The sequence below is a fragment of the Prinia subflava genome, chromosome 7 (genome assembly GCF_021018805.1).
Source record: "Prinia subflava isolate CZ2003 ecotype Zambia chromosome 7, Cam_Psub_1.2, whole genome shotgun sequence".
Taxonomy (NCBI): domain Eukaryota; kingdom Metazoa; phylum Chordata; class Aves; order Passeriformes; family Cisticolidae; genus Prinia; species Prinia subflava.
Window position 1 is genome coordinate 28063963 of NC_086253.1, and position 21864 is coordinate 28085826.

Sequence of the window (21864 nt, forward strand, 5' to 3'; positions counted from 1 at the left end):
CATCAAATACACATTTCAAAACACTCAAGATTTTTTGTCTTGGTACCTAATTACACAAAAATCATACTGATATAACAATGAAATAAACGTTTGTTGCACAGAATGCTCTGCAGGATGTGCCCCAACTATGGTGGAGCCTGCAAGGGCTTTTCCAGGTTCCCAAGTTACCAGAAGAACCTGCTCCTCCAGAGAAGCTGTGGTTTTGGTTTGTTGTGTTGCTGGAAGTGCCTGGTAGAGCACACGTGTCCATGGAAATACCACAGCAGTGCTTGTTTCCATCTCCTTTCCTCTCCCTTCAGGGCATGCTACTTGAATGGGTTTTCTTTCAAATTTCTGCCCATTTTCCTACTCTCAATGCTTTCTCATGAAGAGAAAGTGAGCAGATTTAAGTGTCTCTGCTACTGGCAGTTGACATACTCATCTTCTACCATCTCATTGGTAGAGGTGCCCTTTTAAGGATGCTGATGAAAAGGAGGAGAAACATAACACTGATCCACAGGCTTGTCACAACTTCTTACTGCTGGTTCTAAAAACATGTTGGATGCTTCTCAAACTCAGAAAAAGACTTAGTGCTTATCCAGAAGAGTATGCAAACCATATCATCAGAGCAACAACAGCCTAGGAAATTAAAAGCATAGGAAAACTTCCTAATACATACATCTTTTCATATGGAGAGAGGAGGTTCCCAGGTGAGTGAAAATATCTGCAGGAGTGAACCCTTATTCAGTGTCCCAAAAATGCAAAAGGCAAAGGCAAATGTGCACTGCTGTTGTTGTGCAGTACTTTCACAGCTAGCTTTCTTCTACTTCGTACATTTTCTGTCTGTCACACTGGAGGTGTTGATGGTACAACCACCCTAACCTGGAAAGGGATATCTGAACTGCTTTAAAGTACCACTGACTCGATAGAATGTGTGGTGTTCACAGCAAACTTAATCCAGGAGATTTTTCCGATAATTTGTGATTAGAAAACACATTCAGTAAGAATCCTTTAAATGCTGTGATATAGGTCCTGTTAGTAAGTTCGTGTTGAAATCAAGAATTCATTTTACAATTGGTTGCTTTTTAAAAGGGCTTTTACATACAATATCTATTTCTTTGTGTAAGAATAGCTTCTGCAAAAATGCATTTTCCAATTTGAAAATAAACGGGGTAAAGATATTCATCTCTTGCTTTACTTTGCTGGGAGACAGAACCATTTCAGTGAAGGAACAACATGACACAGAATAATAAGCAGCACACATTCATCTTTTCTAGGAGCTGAAGCTGTAGCCCACTACAATTATCAAAATATGACTTTTTGAATGACTATATAAAATTCTACATGCATTTTCTTGAGATTAAAAAAGATGTAGCAGGAAGGCCTTACACTATGGGGAGGAGGAGGAAGCTTTTAAAATGATTTCTTATTTATTCCATTTTTTAATTCAACAAAACCACAAATATCAAACTGGCTTTTTTCAGATGTGTTCCAAGATATGTCCCTGAATAGATGGCGTAGGAAAAAAAGACAGTATTTCTAGCAGACTTGTCATTTCTTTCAAGTCAATATTTGCTATTTAAACAGATATTAATTAGTTTTATGCTGAGTAAAAGGTCTCTTGCCCTATAAACTCTTTCATTTAATTCTGCTGACTAAAGCTGGGGAGTTTTTCTTTGTATTCTGGTAAGATCACATTGTTAAATGTAAGTAAAAAAATTCCTTGACGTTTGAAGCTTTCTTTAATGTGTTGTAAAACCTGAAGACTGATTGTGTGTATATACATGTGGGGGTGAAGAGATGTATTTTTGCATGCAAATATGTTTTATGGTGGGTGTTACTTATAATCAGTAGTAAAAGGTTTAGGAACTTTGCTGCTGCTAAGGGGCAGTTCTCATTGTCAAGTGGAGAGATGTTAATGTGCTTTCTGGAAAAGTTATATATTTTATTCATGTAAGTGTCATGAACTGAAAGAAATATTGTTCCATGGTATTTAGTGTGGGTCATTTCAAGAGGAGGGTAACCTAGCAAATAATGATCTAATTGATCTTTTTTTACTTCCTCTGAGTCTCTTGATCTTGTTATAGTTTTACAGGACTGTTTTTTCACAAACACCCACACAATTTCTCTTTTTGTTTTATTAAACAACAGAACAAACATTGAAAGTCCTAAGTAGAAAATTATATATCCTTGTATTTCATAGAAGACTGTCAAACTTTAGTAGAGCAAATTATTTCCTTTCCTTATTCCTTCCCATCTCTTGAAATTAGCACATCTCATTTTATATCCTTAGGATAACCAGAAACAATTAGAGAAGCTATTAGTCCTCAGCACTTAATTTTCTACTTTCTTTCTTTTTATATGTGAGGGAGAAAATATAGCAGGTTACAAGCTTTTCAGAAATGGAACTATTGATTTATCACTAAGTGATATTAATCTCATCCAGACAACATAGTTTTTGAATATAAATTCCTTGTAGGGAAAGAGTGACAAGTGTCTGTGCAATCTCACTTCTTGATTTCCTGATAACAGGGCTGCAGAGAGCAGAGAAGCACAGACCCTTCTGTGCCTAAGCAATGATACATCAGTATGAGAGAAGTAGATGTGAACTTTATGTGACAACAACTGAAACACCTGTCAGGATGAGATGCTGGGCTGTCAGTAACCATCAACCACAGTGTCAGAGGGAAATTGTCAAATTAGGACAGACTGAAAAACTAACTGGAACAAGCTGGAAAAATACAAATCTTCAGTTGTTTGTATAGCTAGCTGGAAAACAAGTTATTATGTGTACAGTAAAGGTACTTAGGCCATTTGTCAGGTGAAATCATTGCAGGCAGCTGGAACGACACTCAGCTGAGTTCTTTTGCTTTGTTAGCATGATGAAGATGCCAGTGAAATGCTCCTTCTGAAATTTCTCCCTACAGAGAGGAAAAAGTGTAGCATATCAGTCACAGAGCTGCTGGTCCCAAAGAATCGTCCAGCATGGGTTCATTTGGCTACCTTTACCAGACACAACATCTCTTCTGCTCTGCCAGAGGACAAACCTCATTTTTTTCCCCCCCCACAGAAATCTTTGCCTTTGGTCTTTTTTCCCTCAGAGGTGATGTTTATATGTTGAACAACCTGGGAGATCTTGCAGTCACCATCCTGTCTCATTTAAATTCTCTTTAAAGGATTGCTGTCCTCATGAGGACATTAAGATTCCTCTAGTTACTGGAAAAATTTGGAGTAACTGAATTTTTTGTTCTAGGCACTGCAGAAGTCTCTGTCAAATGCCATAACCTTGATCCCACAGGACTTGGATCTGGTACTTACTTTGGATCTGCAATCCTTATTTCATGTAGCAGCGGCTTTACCCCTGTGCAAGGGGCATTTCCCCTGTGCAAGGGGCATTTTCCTTGTCTGACTTCATGCCAGCAGCTGCCCTTTTTTCCTGGCTTTTGCTGGCAGCCTATGCCTCCTGTATCTTCCATGTGAATGGGCCAGGGAGTGTGTTTGGCCAGAGCAGCTGCAGTCATAGGTGTTGAAAGGTGAGGGATCCAGGCTGAAAAGACAGAGCCCCAAAAGCTGGACTCCTCCCATGGCACTGTGTGAGGGGTAGTGTCCATCCCTCGGTGGGGCTGGCAGAGCTGGGTGTTACTGAATCAGAGTTTTTGTTTGTGTGTTTGGCCCCCATCTTCCCCAGGATGGTACTGCACACCACAGGTTGGGCCTTGGTGGTCTGTATTAACAGCTTTGCATCATTTATCAGCTTAGACACTATTCTATTTTTGTGTTCCTAAAGTTAGCAAGATGTTTTTTACATCTGTTAAATGCTTCACTTCAGGGAATCCTTGAATGAAGCAAAGAGATCAGGCAGGGTTCCCGCTCTTAATTATTGAAGTGTGACCTCATTTGTCCTCAGAAGCTTCTGCTTTTTGCCACCCATGACCTGTAGTGGTTGAGATAAAAACACAAAGCCTGTCAAGAGGAATCTGCAATGACATCAGGCTGGATACTCTTGTGTTGACTGCCCACTGGTGCGTGGCACTGCTGACTAGAGGACTTTCTACCTGTACAGCCTGTTGGGTTTAAGCTTCTCTAGTTACCCAAAGATGAGGTCACTTGTTCATTAATGATTTATGCTTATGTAGTGCCCTTCTTCTGAGAGCTTCCAAGGCAGCCGGCAAGTTTATATCTGCATGAGTGAGTGCCTGAAACAAACTGTTAGTGATTTCTCCACAGACTGAGGACCTGGTACAAGACAATACCCTTTTCTCTGTATTTTTGGATACGCGCTAGGGTTAGGAGTCATCACCCCACGGAGCATCATTTGCTGCCTGTGCACTTTGTGATATGACATTCATCAAACAGGACTTTCTTAGATTTTTCATTCTCTTTTTCTTTTTCTTTTCCTTTTTCTTTCAAGTTCATTTTGACTGAGTTCTGGCGGTTTTGTTTGTTTGTGGTGTGTTTGGTTTTTTGTGGTTTTTTTTTTTTTGGGAGGGTGGGGGTTGGTTTGGTTTTGGTTTTTTGTTTTTTGGTTTTTGTTTTTGTTTTTTTACTTTGTAAAACTTTTACTGTGGTAGAGCAGGATCCTATTCCACAAACAAGTTTAGAGTGTCATTTAATTCAGCCTGTAGCACAGAATTCAATTTATATCAAATAAAGGGAGTGGAAATTGGTCACATAATATTGCAAATAATTTTTCTAGCCATTTCTGGAAATAATGTGGTTATATAGTCAGGAATGACATAGAACCATAGAACAGTGTTTTGAATTACGCATTTAGTGGACAAAAAGTAGCCAAAGGATTTTGCCATCAAAAATTAATCTTGCAGTGTTTGGTGACCTGTATTATCATTGAGGATACTGAAAAGAAAGAGGCAATGTTTTTTTCCCTAAGCATTAGAGGTTATGCTTGGCATAATAAACAGACAAAGAAAATCATAGATCTTGTTAGTGAAATAAAGACATGGTCATATTTGATGATTTTGTCTTTCAGAGCGGATAAGGATCATTTCTAATTGAAGATGTTTGTGGTATTTGAGAAAGAATGTGATATATATATAAAAGAACATGATCTATTGTGTTTATAGTTTTTAAAAAGAAAAAAGGTAGTGTCTACGTCTTCTTAAGGCAGTGTTTCTTATAAAGTCTGCAGAAAAGAAACTGAGACACAGGGAGAGGCTGGGTTTCCATTTATTCCTTGGAAATTTACACTCAAATTCTGCCAGTGTAAGTATAACTAACACTGCAATAAAGTGTGCTTCGATTCACACTTGTGCAAGCTCCTCATGGCTAGGGACAGGTTGAGGTTAGCCAAGCATGATCAGAGAGCAGGATGGGATAGTCTGATACAGAAGTTCTCTCTAACACCCTACAACACAGGCAAAGCTACAGTTTTAATTTGGTTCAGTTGTTTTTCAGCATCAGTGAAGGTAACACACAGCGTGCCCTGGCTGTGCTGCAGGACTGGTGCATTATTGATTGCAGAGATGCACCCACCCTCCTACTGCAGTGCCATGGATCTCCCCTAAGCCCAGGAGAGTTTTCCCTCTTCCATGCCTTGTCAGCAGTAATATCATGGGAGTCAGACAGACTAATTTACCCATCTGGATATCTCCCAGTGTCTTTGATGCAGCTTTGAGGCTGACCTGTGCAAATATAATTAACCTTTCCTGCCCCTAGCTGTACTGGAGAGAAGAGAGGGAGCACAGAGGTGAACAGGGCACACAGAGGGTGGTCAGCCCCACAAAATCTGCATTTTTCACATTAAGATCTGACAGGTTTTTCTGACAAGACTATTCCCACCCTGTAATTTGGGAGATCAAAGCTTCCTTTTTGCTCAGTCTTTTGCTTGCATTTGGATTTTATCTCTATAACCTTGACTGGATAGATGAGTTTTTAATGGTGTCAGCATGACCCAGGGAAATTACAGTGTCAACAGCAATTGTTCTGCAGGTCTGTTTATCCAGTTTCATCCTATTTACTCATGTTGTTGTTTGGCTTGTGATAAATAGGGTTGTACTTAAAAAAATAGAAAATTTTCAATTATTTGTTTCCTAATCATGGGAATTACTTTCCTGGTTTCTTCCCTTCTACTTTCACAGAATCACAGATTGTCTGAGTTTGTGAGGCACCTCTGGAAGCCATCTGCTCCAACCCTCCTGCTCAAGCAGGGCCAGCTAGAGCTTGTTGTCCAGGACTCTGTCCCTATGGGTTTCAAATCTCCAAAGGATGGAGATTGCACAACCTCTCTGGGCAAACTGTGTCAGTGCTGGGTCACTCTGACAGTTAAAAAGTGTTTCCTGGTGTTCAGAGCCCTCCTGTGTTTCAGTTTCTGCCCATTGCCCCTTGTGCTGTCACGGGATATCACCAGGAAGAGCAAGGTCTTCCTTGCATCCTTTACATCTTTCTACCTTGTTGCCCTTGCATGTATTGTTCAGACACACAGGTTTGCAGAATACTGCTGATAGTCAGCTCAAACATTTTTCAGAGGTTTTTGGTCAATTTTTTTTTCTTCCTAATTTTCTTTCTTGGGTCTGCAGCTCAGAAGAGGATTCCTTGCAATGCATGGCTGGAAATAATGGTGTAAGGAGATCTGGCAGAATTCTTCCTGCCACCTCTTGTCTCACCTCTGCCACTCCTACCTCTATTGAAAACTGGGAGCAGAACATTTTTACTGCTTGTTTTTTCATCAAGTAGCTCTATGAATTAAATGACATTTGGTGATACCCTGAAGTTCCAGGATACCATATATGTCAATCATAATAGGCGTGCTAAGTTACCAAAGCTCTTTTTATCCCAGAATTCATGTTCTCCTTTTTGAGATATTATTTATTAAACATGGATTTTATATTTTCTGATATGTGCAGTCCTTTAATTACTAGTTCTGAATGTTTAGCTTCTTACTTATCTCTCATGAAAACATGTGAGTTGAATTTTGGCTGAGAAATGAACACACATTTTGCCCACATGTTTGGGAGCTTTTTCTGCATATAGAGTAAAAGCATAATTTGCTACTATATTGGAGGGATGGATAGGAAAGGTACACTTGATGGTGTTCTGGTAGCCCCTGTTTTAGTTAAGAAATATGTAACTTGCAGAAACCTAGGAAAGGGCAGGCCAAATCATAACTGCTGGCATGTTTGGTTTTTTTTTTCCTTTAAGGATTTTTGGCATTTGCAGTGAGGGGATTCATTCCCCTTGAACAGTCTAAACCTCTGATTTTGAGAAGGAAGTAATAATGTAAGTAATAAACTTACTCTGCCATTCTAAATCTCTGTGTGTGTACACACGCGTGTTTGGGAACTGTGCTACTGCAGGGGCTGGAGAGTCAAACCCAAGTTTGGCACCACGAGAAAATGTTAATCTGATCTTATATGATCCCTGGAGTTCGTTTATTTTCTCCTTTAGCAGTTGTGGATACTAGTGATGCATTATCAAAGACGACAACCCAAAGTAATGGATTTGCACCATGTGTAACACAGAACAAGCTCAGTATCTGGTACAGAGAAATCAAGGTTTTGGTGGCCACCAAAGAAGTGCATGAGTGTTCTTTTGGTTGTGGGTTTAATTTAAAGCTAAACCTTGACATCAAAGGATGCTATAACTTGCTAGTAAAGCAGCCTGTAGTACTAACTTCTTTCCTAAGTCTGACCATGCTGAAAGTGTTTTACTGAATTGTACTACCTTTCCTAGTTCATAGGAGCACCTCTCCTATGAGGACAGGCTGAGGGAGTTGGGGCTGCTCAGTCTGGAAAAGAGAAGGCTCCAGGGAGACTTTAGAGCACCTTCCAGTACCTAAAGGGGGCCTGCAAGAGAGCTGGAGAGGGACTTTTTGCAAGGGCTTGTAGTGACAGGACGAGGGGTAACGGCTTTAAGATGAAGGCGGGGAAGTTTAGATTGGATATTAGAAAGAAAGCCTTCACTGTGAAGGTGGTGAGGCACAGAAAGAAGTTTCCCAGAGAAGTTGTGGATGCCTCATCCCTGGCGGAGTTCACATCCAGGTTGGATGGGGCTCTGAGCAACCTGGCCTAGTGGAGGGTGTCCCTGCCTGTGGCAGGGGGTTGGAACTCGATCTTTAGGTCTCTTCCAATCCAAACCATAAACCATATGGTTTTAGGATTCATAGCTAACTGCTCACTGTAAGTTTTTATCAGTAAGTAGTCTAGAAAAGATGTATATTTTAACTGATACTCCACATATTTTTAACTGTGTACTAAATGCATTTATTGTATGTGTTATTAAAATTTTAGGTGTTATTAAAATTAATTTGTGGATCAAATTTTAAAATGTGCTAACCCTGTTTCTAGTGCAGAGTGATCTACCATGTTCTAAAGAAACCATTTAAGTCATAGAGGGGCCTTCTTATTCATGATATGAAACACTGAGTCCTAGTTTTCAATACTTCGATGGGCAGGTATCTAAACTCTGCTGCTGTTTTCAGGAGTTGGTTTTCTCTGTCTGATGATAATTTTTATTCTTTAAATCAGAAGTTTTCTTTGCATTAAAAAAATATTCTGTGAGTAATGTTGATTATATTTACCTGTGATATACTGAACATATTTCCTTTTGGACTGTTACTCAATTATTCTAAGAAGTTGAAACATATTTTTAGAAGAATCGGGACTTATTAAACAGGGAGAAAAAATATAGTGGGGTCCTTTAGTGGACAAATAATTGATGGTTTGCCATGCTTAATTGCCTGCTAGTCTTGTCTTGTGTGGCAAAATAACAACCATGTGGACTAGGTACAAGAACAACTATTGTCTGAGATGCTGAAAATAGACCAGTTGATCATTTACCACCTGTAACTCTAGCCTTACAGTAGGTATTTTCAGGGACTTGCTTTATAATGGCCTTTCTCTGTTCTAAAGTTTTGTACTATTATTATGTGTTGAGGTAAAGGATAGATTGTGAAAAGATAAAGTGCACAATGGAGAGGTCTGTGTTCTCAAACAAAATCTGAGGCTACTTTTTATTTCCTGATTTCTATTCTGCTCAGAATTGCATGGGTCTGGCATCATTGCTTCTACCAGCTACTTATTACTGTGGGATATAGTAATTTTCCCTAAGTGCGTGCAGAATGTGCATTTTCTTAGCTTTCTATGCTGTAAATATGTATTTCTAATTCTGCATTCCATTTTATGGCTTCATTGGGAAAGGACAGTATAGAGTAGTTTCCTGAATTAATCTCTCCAGATCCAGATATTCCATGCTGGCCTGTCTTCAGGAATTTCCTTTTCATTGAAATGTTTCCCAATCCATCTGTCTTCATGTTTTCCCCAGAGAATTAAAAGAGTGTTAGTAAATAGAAGGAAGACCTTTTCTGTTTGTCTGTTACAGCCAGGGCATCCCCTTGTATGCATCTTGAGCTTAGTGGTTTACACCAACTGTGCTTTAAATTTCTTTTTCTTGCAACATGAACAATGAAGATCTGTTTTACACCCAAAGTGCTTTGAATTGTGATTTTTGAGAACAATAAACTGATTCAGAAGCTGTCTCCTTGTTCCCATCCTTCCAAACCTGACCCAGACGGATGAAAACCGACTCTCTATAGGGAGCTGGTGGCTTTGCTGGTTCCCTTGGGATGCAGGCAAGGCGACAGACCTGCAGTCTCTCAGTTACAGCAGGCTCCTGGCTGCAGGTGCACTGAACCCCTGGTTTCTGCGATGCCATAGCCATTGCCATAAGTGCACCATGAGCTGCAGGAAGGGCAGGGAAACATGTGAAATCAGCACACTGAGAGATGCTCTCTGCTCTGCCAGTTAACAGCACGATATCTGCTGGGCAGGGACGCCAGAGAGGCTGTGGCAGGCATTTTGGATGCATGCAGGATTTAAAGCTGTGAACTAACAGAGATGTTTGCACTGGCAGTTGATTACTGGGGGTGCTTTCTGGTGACAAAGGAAATACATTCCTACTTGTTTTGCCAGAACCACATTGACCTGATGCTGGCCACAAACTTTCCATGCTCAGACCATTGCTCCTGCTATTGACAGTCTTGTGCCCAGAAACAAGAGGGTAGTGCTGAGTCTGCATGTGAAAATTAGATTAGAGGCTGATGTGCATATATGAGATTTTAACATCTGAAGTTCCCAGTTACACACAAGCTCCAGTTTGAGACCCTCATATTTTGTCATATGCATTAGGAGTGCCTTTCTTGGTTTTTTTTTTAGAATTGCCCTGACAAGCTCAGGGTGTTTTCATATTGCTTTTTAATCTCTCATTCACACCTTCAAGACATTCTGAATATTATGAGTGGTGCAGAGTCAACTGAGTGCTAATTCCTCATTTCTCGGCTTAATCAGACTGCTTTGTTCAGGTGCCTGAGCTAGAAAAAGTACAGTTCTAGATCATCTCTCCTGGCAGCCTGAGAGCACCCACCAACATTTAGTCCTTGAACTTCGGCAGTAATAATTTAATGCTTGCAAGCAGTTCAATTTGATTACCAAGAACCAAATGCACACTTATCCTTGTCTTGTCAAATGGGGCATGATTTACCTTATACACTAATTATATCGTTACTATAAAATACTCTTATTTGTGGCTGCCTAGGATATAAGGATAAATGAATATAGCAAATACTATTCAATGACTGGTAGAGTCTAGGAATAGGATAGTTGCTACAAAATCCCTGTCTGATCCTTCTAGTTATATGTAAAAGGAAGCATAAAATCCCTGAAAAGAGTCAAAAAGTTTTAAGGATAGTTTTGAATAATACAAGGCCAAAATCACAAAATTACAGTTAAATTTTTCTAAGTAAAACTTGAAACTAGTGAAACCAGAAGAAAAAGACCCATTAAAAAAGTAGCTGCTTTGTTAAGCTTTGCAGGTTGTTTTCACCTGTTTAAATTTTTTTCTGTTTTGTAGTGTATTCAAATAGATTAATAGATTTTGCAGTACATATGTTTTTAATTTAAAAAAGGCATTTAGTTATTTTTGCCATAAAAATAGCTAAAACTTATTTCTCCATACTTTAGTAGAGGAAAAACCAAAGATACTATAAGCTCACATTTTTGTTTTTAGAAGTTATCTGTTTTTTCTTTTAAGAAAGCAGAGTCATACACAGCATTTTTATTTCAGGCAAAGTATGGTAAAACCAGCGACATTTTTCTTGAGATATAATTGATTTAGAACCACTGGATGTGACTGGAAGGAAAAATAAAAAAGTGCTGCTCTTTCACTAGTTAGAAAGAGGACAGAAAGACCATTTTGTATGAAAGTCTCAGAGGGAAATCTGAAGCTAATGAAAAATTTCTCAGGTTGCAATATCTTTTCTTTCTTTCTCTTTTGTTTTTTTTTTAGACTGCAGACATCTCAAACCATTTACAAGAGATGTGACAGGCAGGAATTGCTCAGTTTATAAGCACCCTTCAAAAGAGTGAAAACACAAAAACCTCACTCTTAGGTTTGCCTAAAAACGTTGAACTAAAGTTCTTTTTTATCCACTTATGCCTAGGCAGTCTGGGAGGAGAATGTTAACCACTGGTCCCTAGCAGCATATCCTGACTTCTGATCACTTACATTAAAGAAAAACATCCATTTCAGAGAGAGAGTGCAAGACTGCGTGAAAGTAGAAAATATCACACTCCAATTCAAAAAAGGTAAGAAAGATTTATCTCTTGTTCCTTTAACAATGGAAGTGGTGTCTTCATTTAAAAATTCATTATGTTAAAGGCAGAAGTAAAAATTTAGATAATTGAACACTAAAATATTTATTTAACCTGCATATTCTAACTTAGAAAAAAGGATTCTTTTTGTTTAAAAGGAAGAATCTAATTCTTGTGTTTCTGAGCTTAAAATTATTTGTTTTGCAGCTTTTGTGTGTATTGTGGAAAAAAAAGTACTGTGAAAACCAGAAAATGTTATCCTTCATGTCAAGCACAGAAGTTTTTCAAAGTGTTTTTCACAGAAGCCATGCAAAGTGTTTCCTAGTGTACCATGCAACTCTCCTTTTGCCAAGACATGCACAGAGTGTTTGTAGAATGCTGCTGCTAGGAATTACTGCTAAGGAGTAGTTCTGCCAATTGTGCTTTTCTATCAGAACAAATCTGCAGTATTTCCCTTTCTGTTGGGTTTCGGATTGACTGGTTATTTGTAAAATAGTTACAGCTCTCCTTCCTTAGATGCTTCAGTTCTAAGAATATTGGAAGAAGCTGAAAACAGCTAAAACATACTGTACCTTGCACATTTCCTCTGGAAGTGGAGTGACAACAGTGGAGGTTATCTATGAATTTTGATTTGGAGGCTATCTAATGTAGAAATGCTGTCTTTGCCTTTGCACAAAGCAGTATGATTCTGATGTCTGAAGCTGTTGTTGTGGTTTTAGAGAATCTGCACTAACCTCTATCACCTTGTTAATTCAAAAGGCTGTTGGTTACCTAAAAGTCCTGACTTGTGACTTCCTGCCAAAATGTGTGTTTGGCTGATGTTTTATGTGGCAAGAGAATAAATGACAAGCAGATCTCTCTGACAACTCTTCTGAAATGATCAGCTGATGTACAATGGCTTGCTGCTGAGAAACAAAAGTTCTGTTTTCTCGAGAGAATTATAGTAATTTTGACATTTTCCTACCATAAAAACCTTCTTCACCTCAGCTGAGGGTATAAACACGTTTGTGACATACCTGTTTGTGAGATGAGGTCTGTTAATGTATCATGGGTAGGGCATGTTCTTATTTCTTCAAAGCAGAAAGGTAAGAAGTGTGGCACCACCAATGGAAAATGTTCTGTGAGTTTAAGATGCTTCCTACCTGTCATTTGTATGTAAGGATTACAGATTCTGAACTTCTAACTTCTGTTTCCTTTGAATAGACCTTATTTTTGGAAGCAATACAGCCTTTTTCAAACAGCATGTTTTATTTTTTGCCCAGAAAGATACAATACCCATTGGCTTAAAATACAGATGTTCAAAGAACAGTCTGTGAGGGTGGTCAGGTACAATATCATGTCCAGATTGACTAATACAAATTTCATAACTAAAATATGCAAGATACATGTTTCTGTATAGAATTTGCACATAATACTTCTTCCAACAGGATTAAAGCTACATTTTTTTTTCTGACAGTGTACCAGTGTTCTTTCATAACCCGCCCACATATCCTGTTGCTAGAATATTCTGCTTTTTACTGCAGAAAAAGTCTTATCCTTTTTTAGAAAATATTTTGCAGTTAGTAGAGATTTTGCTTAATCCATGAAATTCTCTGTAAATCATTTGTGAATTGAGTGTTAGTCAATTTTTGAAGAAGTTTATTGAAGTCTAATATTTTGGTTTGCTTCATAATGCAGACTATTTTTTTCTAGTTCATTCCACTATTTCATATTTTCTAAGCTAAAATGCTTTTGGCTTTAGACTCACATTTACTGGTGATCCTACCCAGCTTCTCCAGAGACTTAGGTTTTCCTTTAAGGTATTTTCCATTCAAGCCTTTTCTTTTTCATTCTTAAAAAAGAGAAAGAACAGGAAATCCTTCTTCTTTTATATTCTATTAATTTTTTTTTAATTTCATTTGTATCCTCCAAAGTTTTTCCCCCTTTATTTTGCAATTTCTTGTTCTCCTGATTTTGCTCCTCCTGTTCTTTATGTTTGCCCAGTTCAGATTTCCTTCTTACAACACCTGATGGCTATGGATACATTTGGTTGTGTCCTTTCAGTCACTTCAGAAGGAAGTAAAAATAAGAAAGGTTTTCTTAAATGAGTCACTGTTCAGTAACTAGCTATGCAAATGATATATTTCCTATTTTAATGAAGAAGGGGTCCTGCCAAGAAGACAGAGACCTTGGTTTAGTAAATGTTATGTTGCAGCATGTGTTCATGATTAATTTTCTAGATTTTTAGACTTCTCTTGTGTTATTCTTGCAAAAAGTTTTAGTGATAAGCCTCGACATGAAAAGTCCCCTGATTTGTGAACCCTCTGCATATTAATGTGAACAAATTGGTTGTCTTCTCAAATTTAAAATCACAAAACCAGCCAGGAAGTCTTTCACTGTAAATGGACTCTGACTTCATGCTCTTCTGCAATTCAGCCTTCGCTTGTTTTTGTGCAGAACGGTGTCAGGTCCTGGCCCAGTAAGGGAGTGACCACACACACCTGAGGAATTTGCTTATTCAGTCCATTTGTTCACCTGGTGCCTCTGGCCATGCAGGACTGGGACCAGGGGCAGTGGAGCTCAGCTGGATGTCATCATCCTTACACTATGTGGAAAACTCCTCTAAAAAGCTCACCCGTGCCTACCCTAGCCACACCTGTCTGCCTTGTGGCCCTCCCCTGTGTTGTACTTAGAAAGAATCAATGCCTTTGTTGCCTCCACGACCTGGGAAGAACAACCACGAAGATGGCCTGAGAGTTGCAGCAATCTGAAATGATGTTCACAGTTCCATGGAAAGTATTTTCAGATATGCAATTAATTAGGAAGTTCAGTGCATCACACCATCTGCAGAACATCACAGCAGGAGATGGAAACTGGGGTGGTTACATCCATCTGCTGATTGTGGTAGGGTAATAATTACATAAAAATGTTCAAGATTTTGTTGATCTCAAACCCATACTGTAAATATCCAGTAATTGTTTCATATACCATTTGGAGAATCTCCTGGTTGGGTGCATTTCTCTCTGTGGCCATCACACAGGGCATTGGAGGTTACCAGCTTCTGAGTCTAGGCACCTAGTCCTTCTCTTGGTAAGAGTTGTGAAATATATATCTCAACATAGCTGACAACCAGTAAGGTTTTGGAGGTTGAGAGATTTGGCTTTTTTCAAACTATTACTGGCAGGAAAGTGGGAGGGCAGTGAGTAGATGTTATTATATGGAAGCTACACCTGACTGTTTTGGGATTTTCCAGAGAGCCTGGAGAGAGTGAAGTAAAAGGCTCAAGCTCCTTCTGCAGAAATTTCCTCTGAAAGCTAATACTGTCATACTGAAGAGCAGGGTTACAGTTGATCAACTCCTTTTGAAATAATGGTATGACAACTCTCAATAAACAACAACAAACAAAAGAAGTTGTCATGTCACATTTTTCATGTTCCTTTATCTTCCCAGTACATAACAGAACTGGTTACCTTTTGTGTCTGCTTTGTTTCTCGAGGAAGCTGCCCAGTATACAAGAATTTGTCTGGTTAATTTTGTGATAGTTTTTTCTGCTTTTACTTCCTTTGGATAAGATGGATGGTATATTTTTGTTAAAATCAGAGGAATATTTATATTCAGCCTCTAAATGCCTGTATGCTTTTGAGTTTTTGTGCTTAATACAGAATAAGAGCTTTAGGAAAATGAATATAACGTTCTAAGGCAGAGCTAATGCTTGTGGTGTGAATGCAATAGTATAGCTTCATTCTAATTAAATCTGTTTCTTTCTTTTGGTCACCAAGTTACAATTGGAATTGAAATTATTTTTTTCCTAATTAGATTGACTAGTTCTAAGCAAGATTTCCATGCTCACCAGAAGTATTTTGGAGCAGCTTATATCCTAAAATGAGATTCAGCTGTGAAACTTGATGATTCTTGAGTTTTTTCAATGTTTTCAGAATTTCTCTGGACAATCCAATATTTTCACAAGCCCAGGAACCATGTTTGCAAAATTAGGATTAGTTTCTGTTTTGGTTGTTATTTTTGTGATCTTGCCAACAACAACTGATTCAGGTTTAGTAATTCTGTAGACAGTGTAGATGACATTGTTTTAATTTCTTCTATACTGAATTCTGAGAGAATATCAATGAAGAGTACTGGAGGAAAAATTATCTGAGGTGTTATAAACGCCAGGACAAATTTATTGCCAAATTCAATAGTTTGGTTTATTAACATCCAAATCACAAAATTTAGAATCAAATTATAACAATTTCAAACAATAAAAACAAAACAATACGAACCCCACGAACAGCAAACTTACTTGACCGAAGTTCTCCCGGGAAAAGCAGAGTCAAGGGTGACCCCAGGGACACAGGACCTGGCAGCCAGTGCCTCTAGCTGGGTTCACAAATTTGCCCACCTAAAGGCCCAACTTAAATACCCTTAACTTTCCCTTCGGCAATCTTCCTCCCATTGTTTCTTTAATCATCGGCCATTAACTTTATTTACATTAAATCCCGAAAGGGTCCCCAGGCATATTCAAATGCTAATGTCCAGAGTTAGTCCTTGCTTTGAGTAGGTGTGTGATGACCGGTGTGAGTCCTTGCTGGCACGTCTTTGCTGGCACGTAGCGTTTGACCGTTGCAAATCCCGATGAGTTTTTCTGCACGTAGGCAGGGGTAAGTCCTCAGCACCTCGTGTTCTCACCTTCTATTTTTGGAACCCGGAAGATCAGGGAGGTGCTTTACAGAAATTCGTGAAACGTGCAGGTTGAGCAGACACACACATACCTTCATACAATATATATATCACAGTTCCCAATCTATAATTATTTATAAAACATGAATTAAATAACCATATTTCCCACAACTCCCCCATTTCTTTTCTTTTGTCAATAATTTTAATTCATGTTTTGTATTTAACTTAATTGTTTTCCTCTCTCGAGTTTCCCGTTCCTTGGAGAAACACCTGACCAGCGATTCCTGAACCATGTTTGCCTTTTCTGCTTTTCTTCTATCTTTCCAATTCCCATGTCCCTGACTGCCTTTGAGTGCCAGCTAGTTACTTGTGTCTTAACAGGGGTAACTTTTTGGAGGAGCCTTATGTCACAGGGCTAGCCCTTCACCGAGCGCACAGCCTGGTTCACACCCCCTAGAGTGATCCGCAGAGGCTTCCCTCTGTCTGGCCCAGCGTCTGTCGGGTTGCAACCGAACAACGGGGAAGTTTCTTCGCGACAGCAGGGGCTCTCTGCTCGGACCCTCGGGGTGGTTCGGACGGCACACCTCCTTTTCTTTTTAAAATTCCCCACCGAGATTACTTTACTTGCTCTGCCACCCACGGCACTACATTAGTTCGACGGCACTCCGTGGCTAACACTTGGGCCTTTAGATCCAATTTTCCCTTTAACCCCTTTTCGTATATTGAATACCACCCGGGATAATTTGGTTCTATCAATCCCAAACGTGTGGCACAGTTTAAGAATCGCATAGTCAGAGTCTGTTTTTCCTCAGAACACCTGGGGCATAACCCCAGCGGCCCCCCCACCCCCACTTGCAGTGCACCACCCAAATTTCAAGACAATAATTGTATTTGAAATGGATATATGGATTGCAGGGGCATCCTGGTTCAGAGCAGCGCATGGATATTTCTTCTGCCATTTGTTTCTGATATCCTGGGGTTGGAGTTCTTTCTCTTTAAATTTCTGGAGCTCCGGATTCACCCTTCCTGATGTTCTAACACCTTCCTTCTGGTTACCCTTCCCTCTCTCAGTCCTCCTTGTCGGGTGGTTATTAAGTTTCCTTTGAGGCTCCTCTAGGCTGCAGCTTAATGTTTCCAGGGTGTTGGCATCCTCGGTGCAGCCGGACCCTCAGATCTCCGGGGGAAGAGATGACCTTCCATTCGGGGTTTTCCCTCGGGGCTGTTAGTTTCTTAACCCTGGAGGCGTGTGTCCAGCCTCTTTCAGCTGTTCGGATGGCTGTATCTGTAGTTAAAAGGACAAGAAAGGGTCCCTCCCAATGAGGGGTTAATGACACCGCTTTCCAAGCTCTGATCAGTACTTTATCTCCTGGTTGTATCTCATGAATATACATCGAAATCCTGCAACTTCCTCAGATTGAATTTACCTAATACAAAATTCCAAACCAGCCCAATACTACAAGAATATTGTATAGAGAGAATCCCTGTCATGTCTACCATTCAGAAAATCTGAATATTAGAACAAGTTATCTAATAGTACATTCACACCTTTACCATAAAAACAATTTTGTCCCTGGATCACTATGATTCTCACCTCACTATTCACCCAATGTACCATACAATCCAGAATTTTTCCCCTTTTTTGTACTGTTACAGGAAAAATCAGAAAGAAAATTTTACTTCTTATTAAACGAGGTTTATACTGAAACATACAAACAATTCTTTTTACATCCTACCAATACTTCTGACAATGTCCACTGGATATATAGCGAGCAAACAATAAACACTAAGACTGCTCCAAATCCCATAGTATTAACACAGGTTTTAGCTTTTTAAAGAAAAATTCAGTTTAAAAAAATCATAGATGAGCACAAACAATTTGGGCTTATTTCAAGAATCAAACTCAGCACATTCAGAGTGATTTGGCATACAGACAAACATTCATAAAACCCAGTATCCTACAATGCTCGGTGACAACAGCAGTTTCCAGGACAATCAGCTGTTAAGGTTACACACATCCTCACTCAGTTTCTACAGTCTCAGTGTAATGAGTCTGAACTACAAATTTATATTCCAGACCCCTACTCAGCACATTCTCAGATACACACAGCCAAAAGAAGGACGCAACTTGAGTGAGACAATGGGACCACCTTGTCCCTATTTTCGATGTGCACCCTGCCATGGCCATTCTCACTCAGCCCCCAAGAAGCATCTGCCTTCACAACTGCTTCTCACCCTTGCTTCAGCCACCCCTAATGATCAGCAAAATTAACACAATTCCAGAAGCACTATCGGACCTTTCAGCTCTGCTGTTAGCTTGATGGCGACACTTCTTATTTTGGTTTGTAATTCCACTGCCTCATAGCAATTGTGACTACACTCCTCAGATCCTCCCCAGGACCGAAACTGGGTGGGGTTTCGAGCAGCAGCAGTACGGAGTTCTAACTCCGGGGAATTTACCAGAATTGCCTCATATTTCAATAGCCGGGATTCAGTAAGCCATTTAAAACATACCCCACCGGTTTCCTGGCTCCCGCCCACTCCTGTGTAAGAACTCCATACACCGTGTGATTGCTAACATCCACGAAAAGCTGGAACTCCCGGTTAATATACCGGGGCAGTTCCCGTCAACTACTCATGCAGATCCGTCTACAAACCATTTCTCACAGACAGGATCAGCTGCAGACCCCTATTTCAGCGTGGCAAGATACAATCCTGCAGCAGTAGCTGAAGTGACTTCTTCACTTCATCAGAGAGCCAATTCAAACAATCAGTGAGCAGTAAGCAAAATTTGTACAAATTAAGAGAAAAACTTAAGACCTCACCCATAATCCTGGGGGAGTATTTTAACAAGACAGAAAAAAACAAAGCACACCAAATAGAAGAAACTATTACAAAGAGCAGAACTTACTCTGTAATAAACCATACATTACTTAAATTCGGAACTTAAAACCCAGAAAAGTTTTCCAACGCCAGGAGTCACTGTAAACATCAGGCCCCGGTAATCAGACAGCTTTATCTAGTACAATTATCAGAACATTAACACTACTGCTTTTTACTTCAGTCCAAAAAAACTTCACAAACTTAGCCTTTCTTAACAAACAAACTCGAGATAACTTGTGCCTAATTCCCAAAGTAAAGCTCCTGTATTTGCTATCCATTCTTGCGTATTATTAAACTTAAATACACAAGCAAACACCAACCAAACTTAACACCGGTGACAAAATGCTGCCTCTCATACATCACTTACTCTCCACCCCTGAAAACACAGGCACCAGGGCAACCTCAAGGTTCACATCCTCCAAATTGAGGAGCAAGTAAGAAGACATAATATCAAAGGGACAACACAAACCATCTCCTTCTAAGGAGTCAATAATTAAAATTAAGAATCCCGGTTCCCGACTAGATAAAATACATACAGAATAGGAACTGCAAAGAATAAAGAAAAATCCTGTAACTACCAACACAGAGAATTATACCACTTTCCCAACTTAATACTAGAATCCTGACTCCAATTACCATTCCAACACTATCTCGACAGAAAGATTTAGTTTCCTGCCTCTCAACAGCCACTTTAATTTTGGCTTCACCGGCCACATGCTTCAACCTTTTGAAAGAAAAACTGAAACACACAAAACCCTTGCAGTACACTGTCTGCCAACACAAATGCCATATTCCTGCTCAAGCTAACAATCCGAATTCAAAATGTAGCAATTGTTTTAAACATAGATGAGCTACATCCACCATACTATCAACCTTTTGATCTGCACAAAATCCTCACATGCAGCAGACAGACAACTAAAAGGAAGATATATTTTCAGCTTTTCAAGAACAAACACCTAGGTATTTCCTACGCATAAGTATAGCTCTCATTCTTGGTCTCTTCTCTCAATACTTTTATCCATTTTTGCTTCCTATTTCGCCTTACAGGGCGGTTTTCTGTCCCGGGCAGCCTCGTCTAATCACTTTAAAGCTGCCGCTTTCCTTCGTCTCCCGGCAACCATGGACTGACTCGCCCTGCCGCTTGCGGGAAGGGGGCGGGTTTCGTTCCATTCCCACGTTAGTGAAAAGAAGAAAAAAAGAAAAAAAAACAACTCTGCCGATCTCGTCCAGGAGAAAAAAAAACTCTTAAAGCAAAATACACAACTCTAGGGAGCCTCCAAAATGTATTCAGCCTGAAGTAAAAGATCTACCACCACCAAGGAAAAGAGTAGGCAAGATTCCTTTTAATCTCTTTTCTATCTTTTTCTCCTTTTGCAGACTCACGTGAATTCTCGCATTTCTAATTTGCACGCTTCCCAACACCACTAGTTATTCTCTAATGCATTCCAGTTCACCTTTGGTAATTTCTGTTTTGCTCTACTGTCAAATTTCTTACGGGAATGCTTCTTTTCCCCCTTTTTTCCTCCCGGGCCATTCTTGCTCTCACACCAACTGTCCCACCCCGAATCCCTCCCGGGCTCTTCAAGATCTCCTTCGGGGGTCCTGGTTTTAGCCAGGGCTCTAACTGGTGTATACCTGTCTGGTTTATTCTTCCACCCTTCGTTTTCCTTACCCTTCTTCTCTTTTTCTCCATATTTTAGCGTCGGTGGCCGAGGTGCGGGGTCAGGACCAGAAACGGGGGCAGGATTCCCTCTCGGGAATCTCCTTGAACGGGAGGGAGGTTTCTGGAGTGGCCGCTGAGCTCGGGGCTCCGCATGGGTCTCGGATGGCAGTGCTAACTCTGCCCCTGAGAAGGCCGGGGAGGAGGAAGTGGTAGGGGTAGGGGCTGGCAGGACGGGGGCCACCGAGCCGTGAGAGAAGTTTATCCCGTAGTCCAGTTCATTCCGTGTTTCCCTTTCCTCAGAACACAGCTTTACTCGTACCTCATACCATAACAGAACATATGCCAATTCCTCAAATTCTCTCCTTTTCTTCTTCGCTACATGTTCCCACAGAGCTTCCCACGCCCATTCGTCAAAAGTACCAAACACAGGCCATATAATATTTAGTCCTATCTCCTTTCCTCCCCAAACATTCATACACAAATAAATCATCCGATCTTTAGATGCTCCTCTCCTAATTGGGCATTCTTGCCAACCTTGCAACAACTTTCCTAATGGACTTTTCCGAGGAATTTCAAGAGCAGCCCTCGCTGAGGTTTCCCTTAAGGAATCCTCCCGATCTCTGCTGAGATCTGATCCCATACTCCCCGTGGCACAGAAGTTATGGGATACCAAAAATTAAATCCCGAGTTTCCGAACTCGATGCCGTTAACTTAATGATCCCACGGATGACCGTTCCGTGGATGTTCGGTTAACGGCGGGGCTCTGTAACCGCCACCGAAAAAATTAAGCGACCCCCCTGGTCGCGGTCAAGAAGGCTTACTCGTCCCCGAACTCAAAAAGGGACGTCCTCTTTCCTTCAGGACCCCCTGGTGACCTCCCCCACCCCGTCGGGTAACACTCACACACGAAGCGAAATATCACACGTTCCAATCGCTTCCCCGTCGGTCGGCCGTGTCCCTCGCGGGAGCAGCGGAAACGCGACCTTAAGGTCCGCTCTCGCTTCGTGATAAATCACGTCTCATTCACACACACACTCACACGCACATACACGTTCTCAAGCACTTGGTCACCCCCACTCAACCACGCTA

The 21864-nt window shown here is 40.3% G+C and overlaps 2 protein-coding genes across 6 annotated transcripts in view; one reads left to right on the top strand and one right to left on the bottom strand.

Annotated features, from left to right (window-relative positions):
* The window catches only part of LOC134552878 (uncharacterized), a 279873-nt gene extending 258515 nt beyond the window's left edge, over nucleotides 1-21358 (bottom strand). The window contains exon 1 of the mRNA XM_063401973.1: nucleotides 18380-21358. Coding sequence (XP_063258043.1) covers nucleotides 20537-21265 — 729 coding nt within the window. The 5' untranslated portion in view covers nucleotides 21266-21358 and the 3' untranslated portion in view covers nucleotides 18380-20536. The remainder of the gene's footprint in view (nucleotides 1-18379) is intronic.
* CRACD (capping protein inhibiting regulator of actin dynamics) overlaps nucleotides 1-21864 on the top strand; it is a 147905-nt gene that overhangs the window by 53971 nt on the left and 72070 nt on the right. For 4 of the 5 annotated variants that reach the window (XM_063401956.1, XM_063401954.1, XM_063401959.1 and 1 more), the window contains one exon: nucleotides 11429-11573. The gene's annotated coding sequence lies outside the window, so the exon portion shown is untranslated. The remainder of the gene's footprint in view (nucleotides 1-11428; nucleotides 11574-21864) is intronic. The other variant, XM_063401958.1, reaches the window with a different exon arrangement.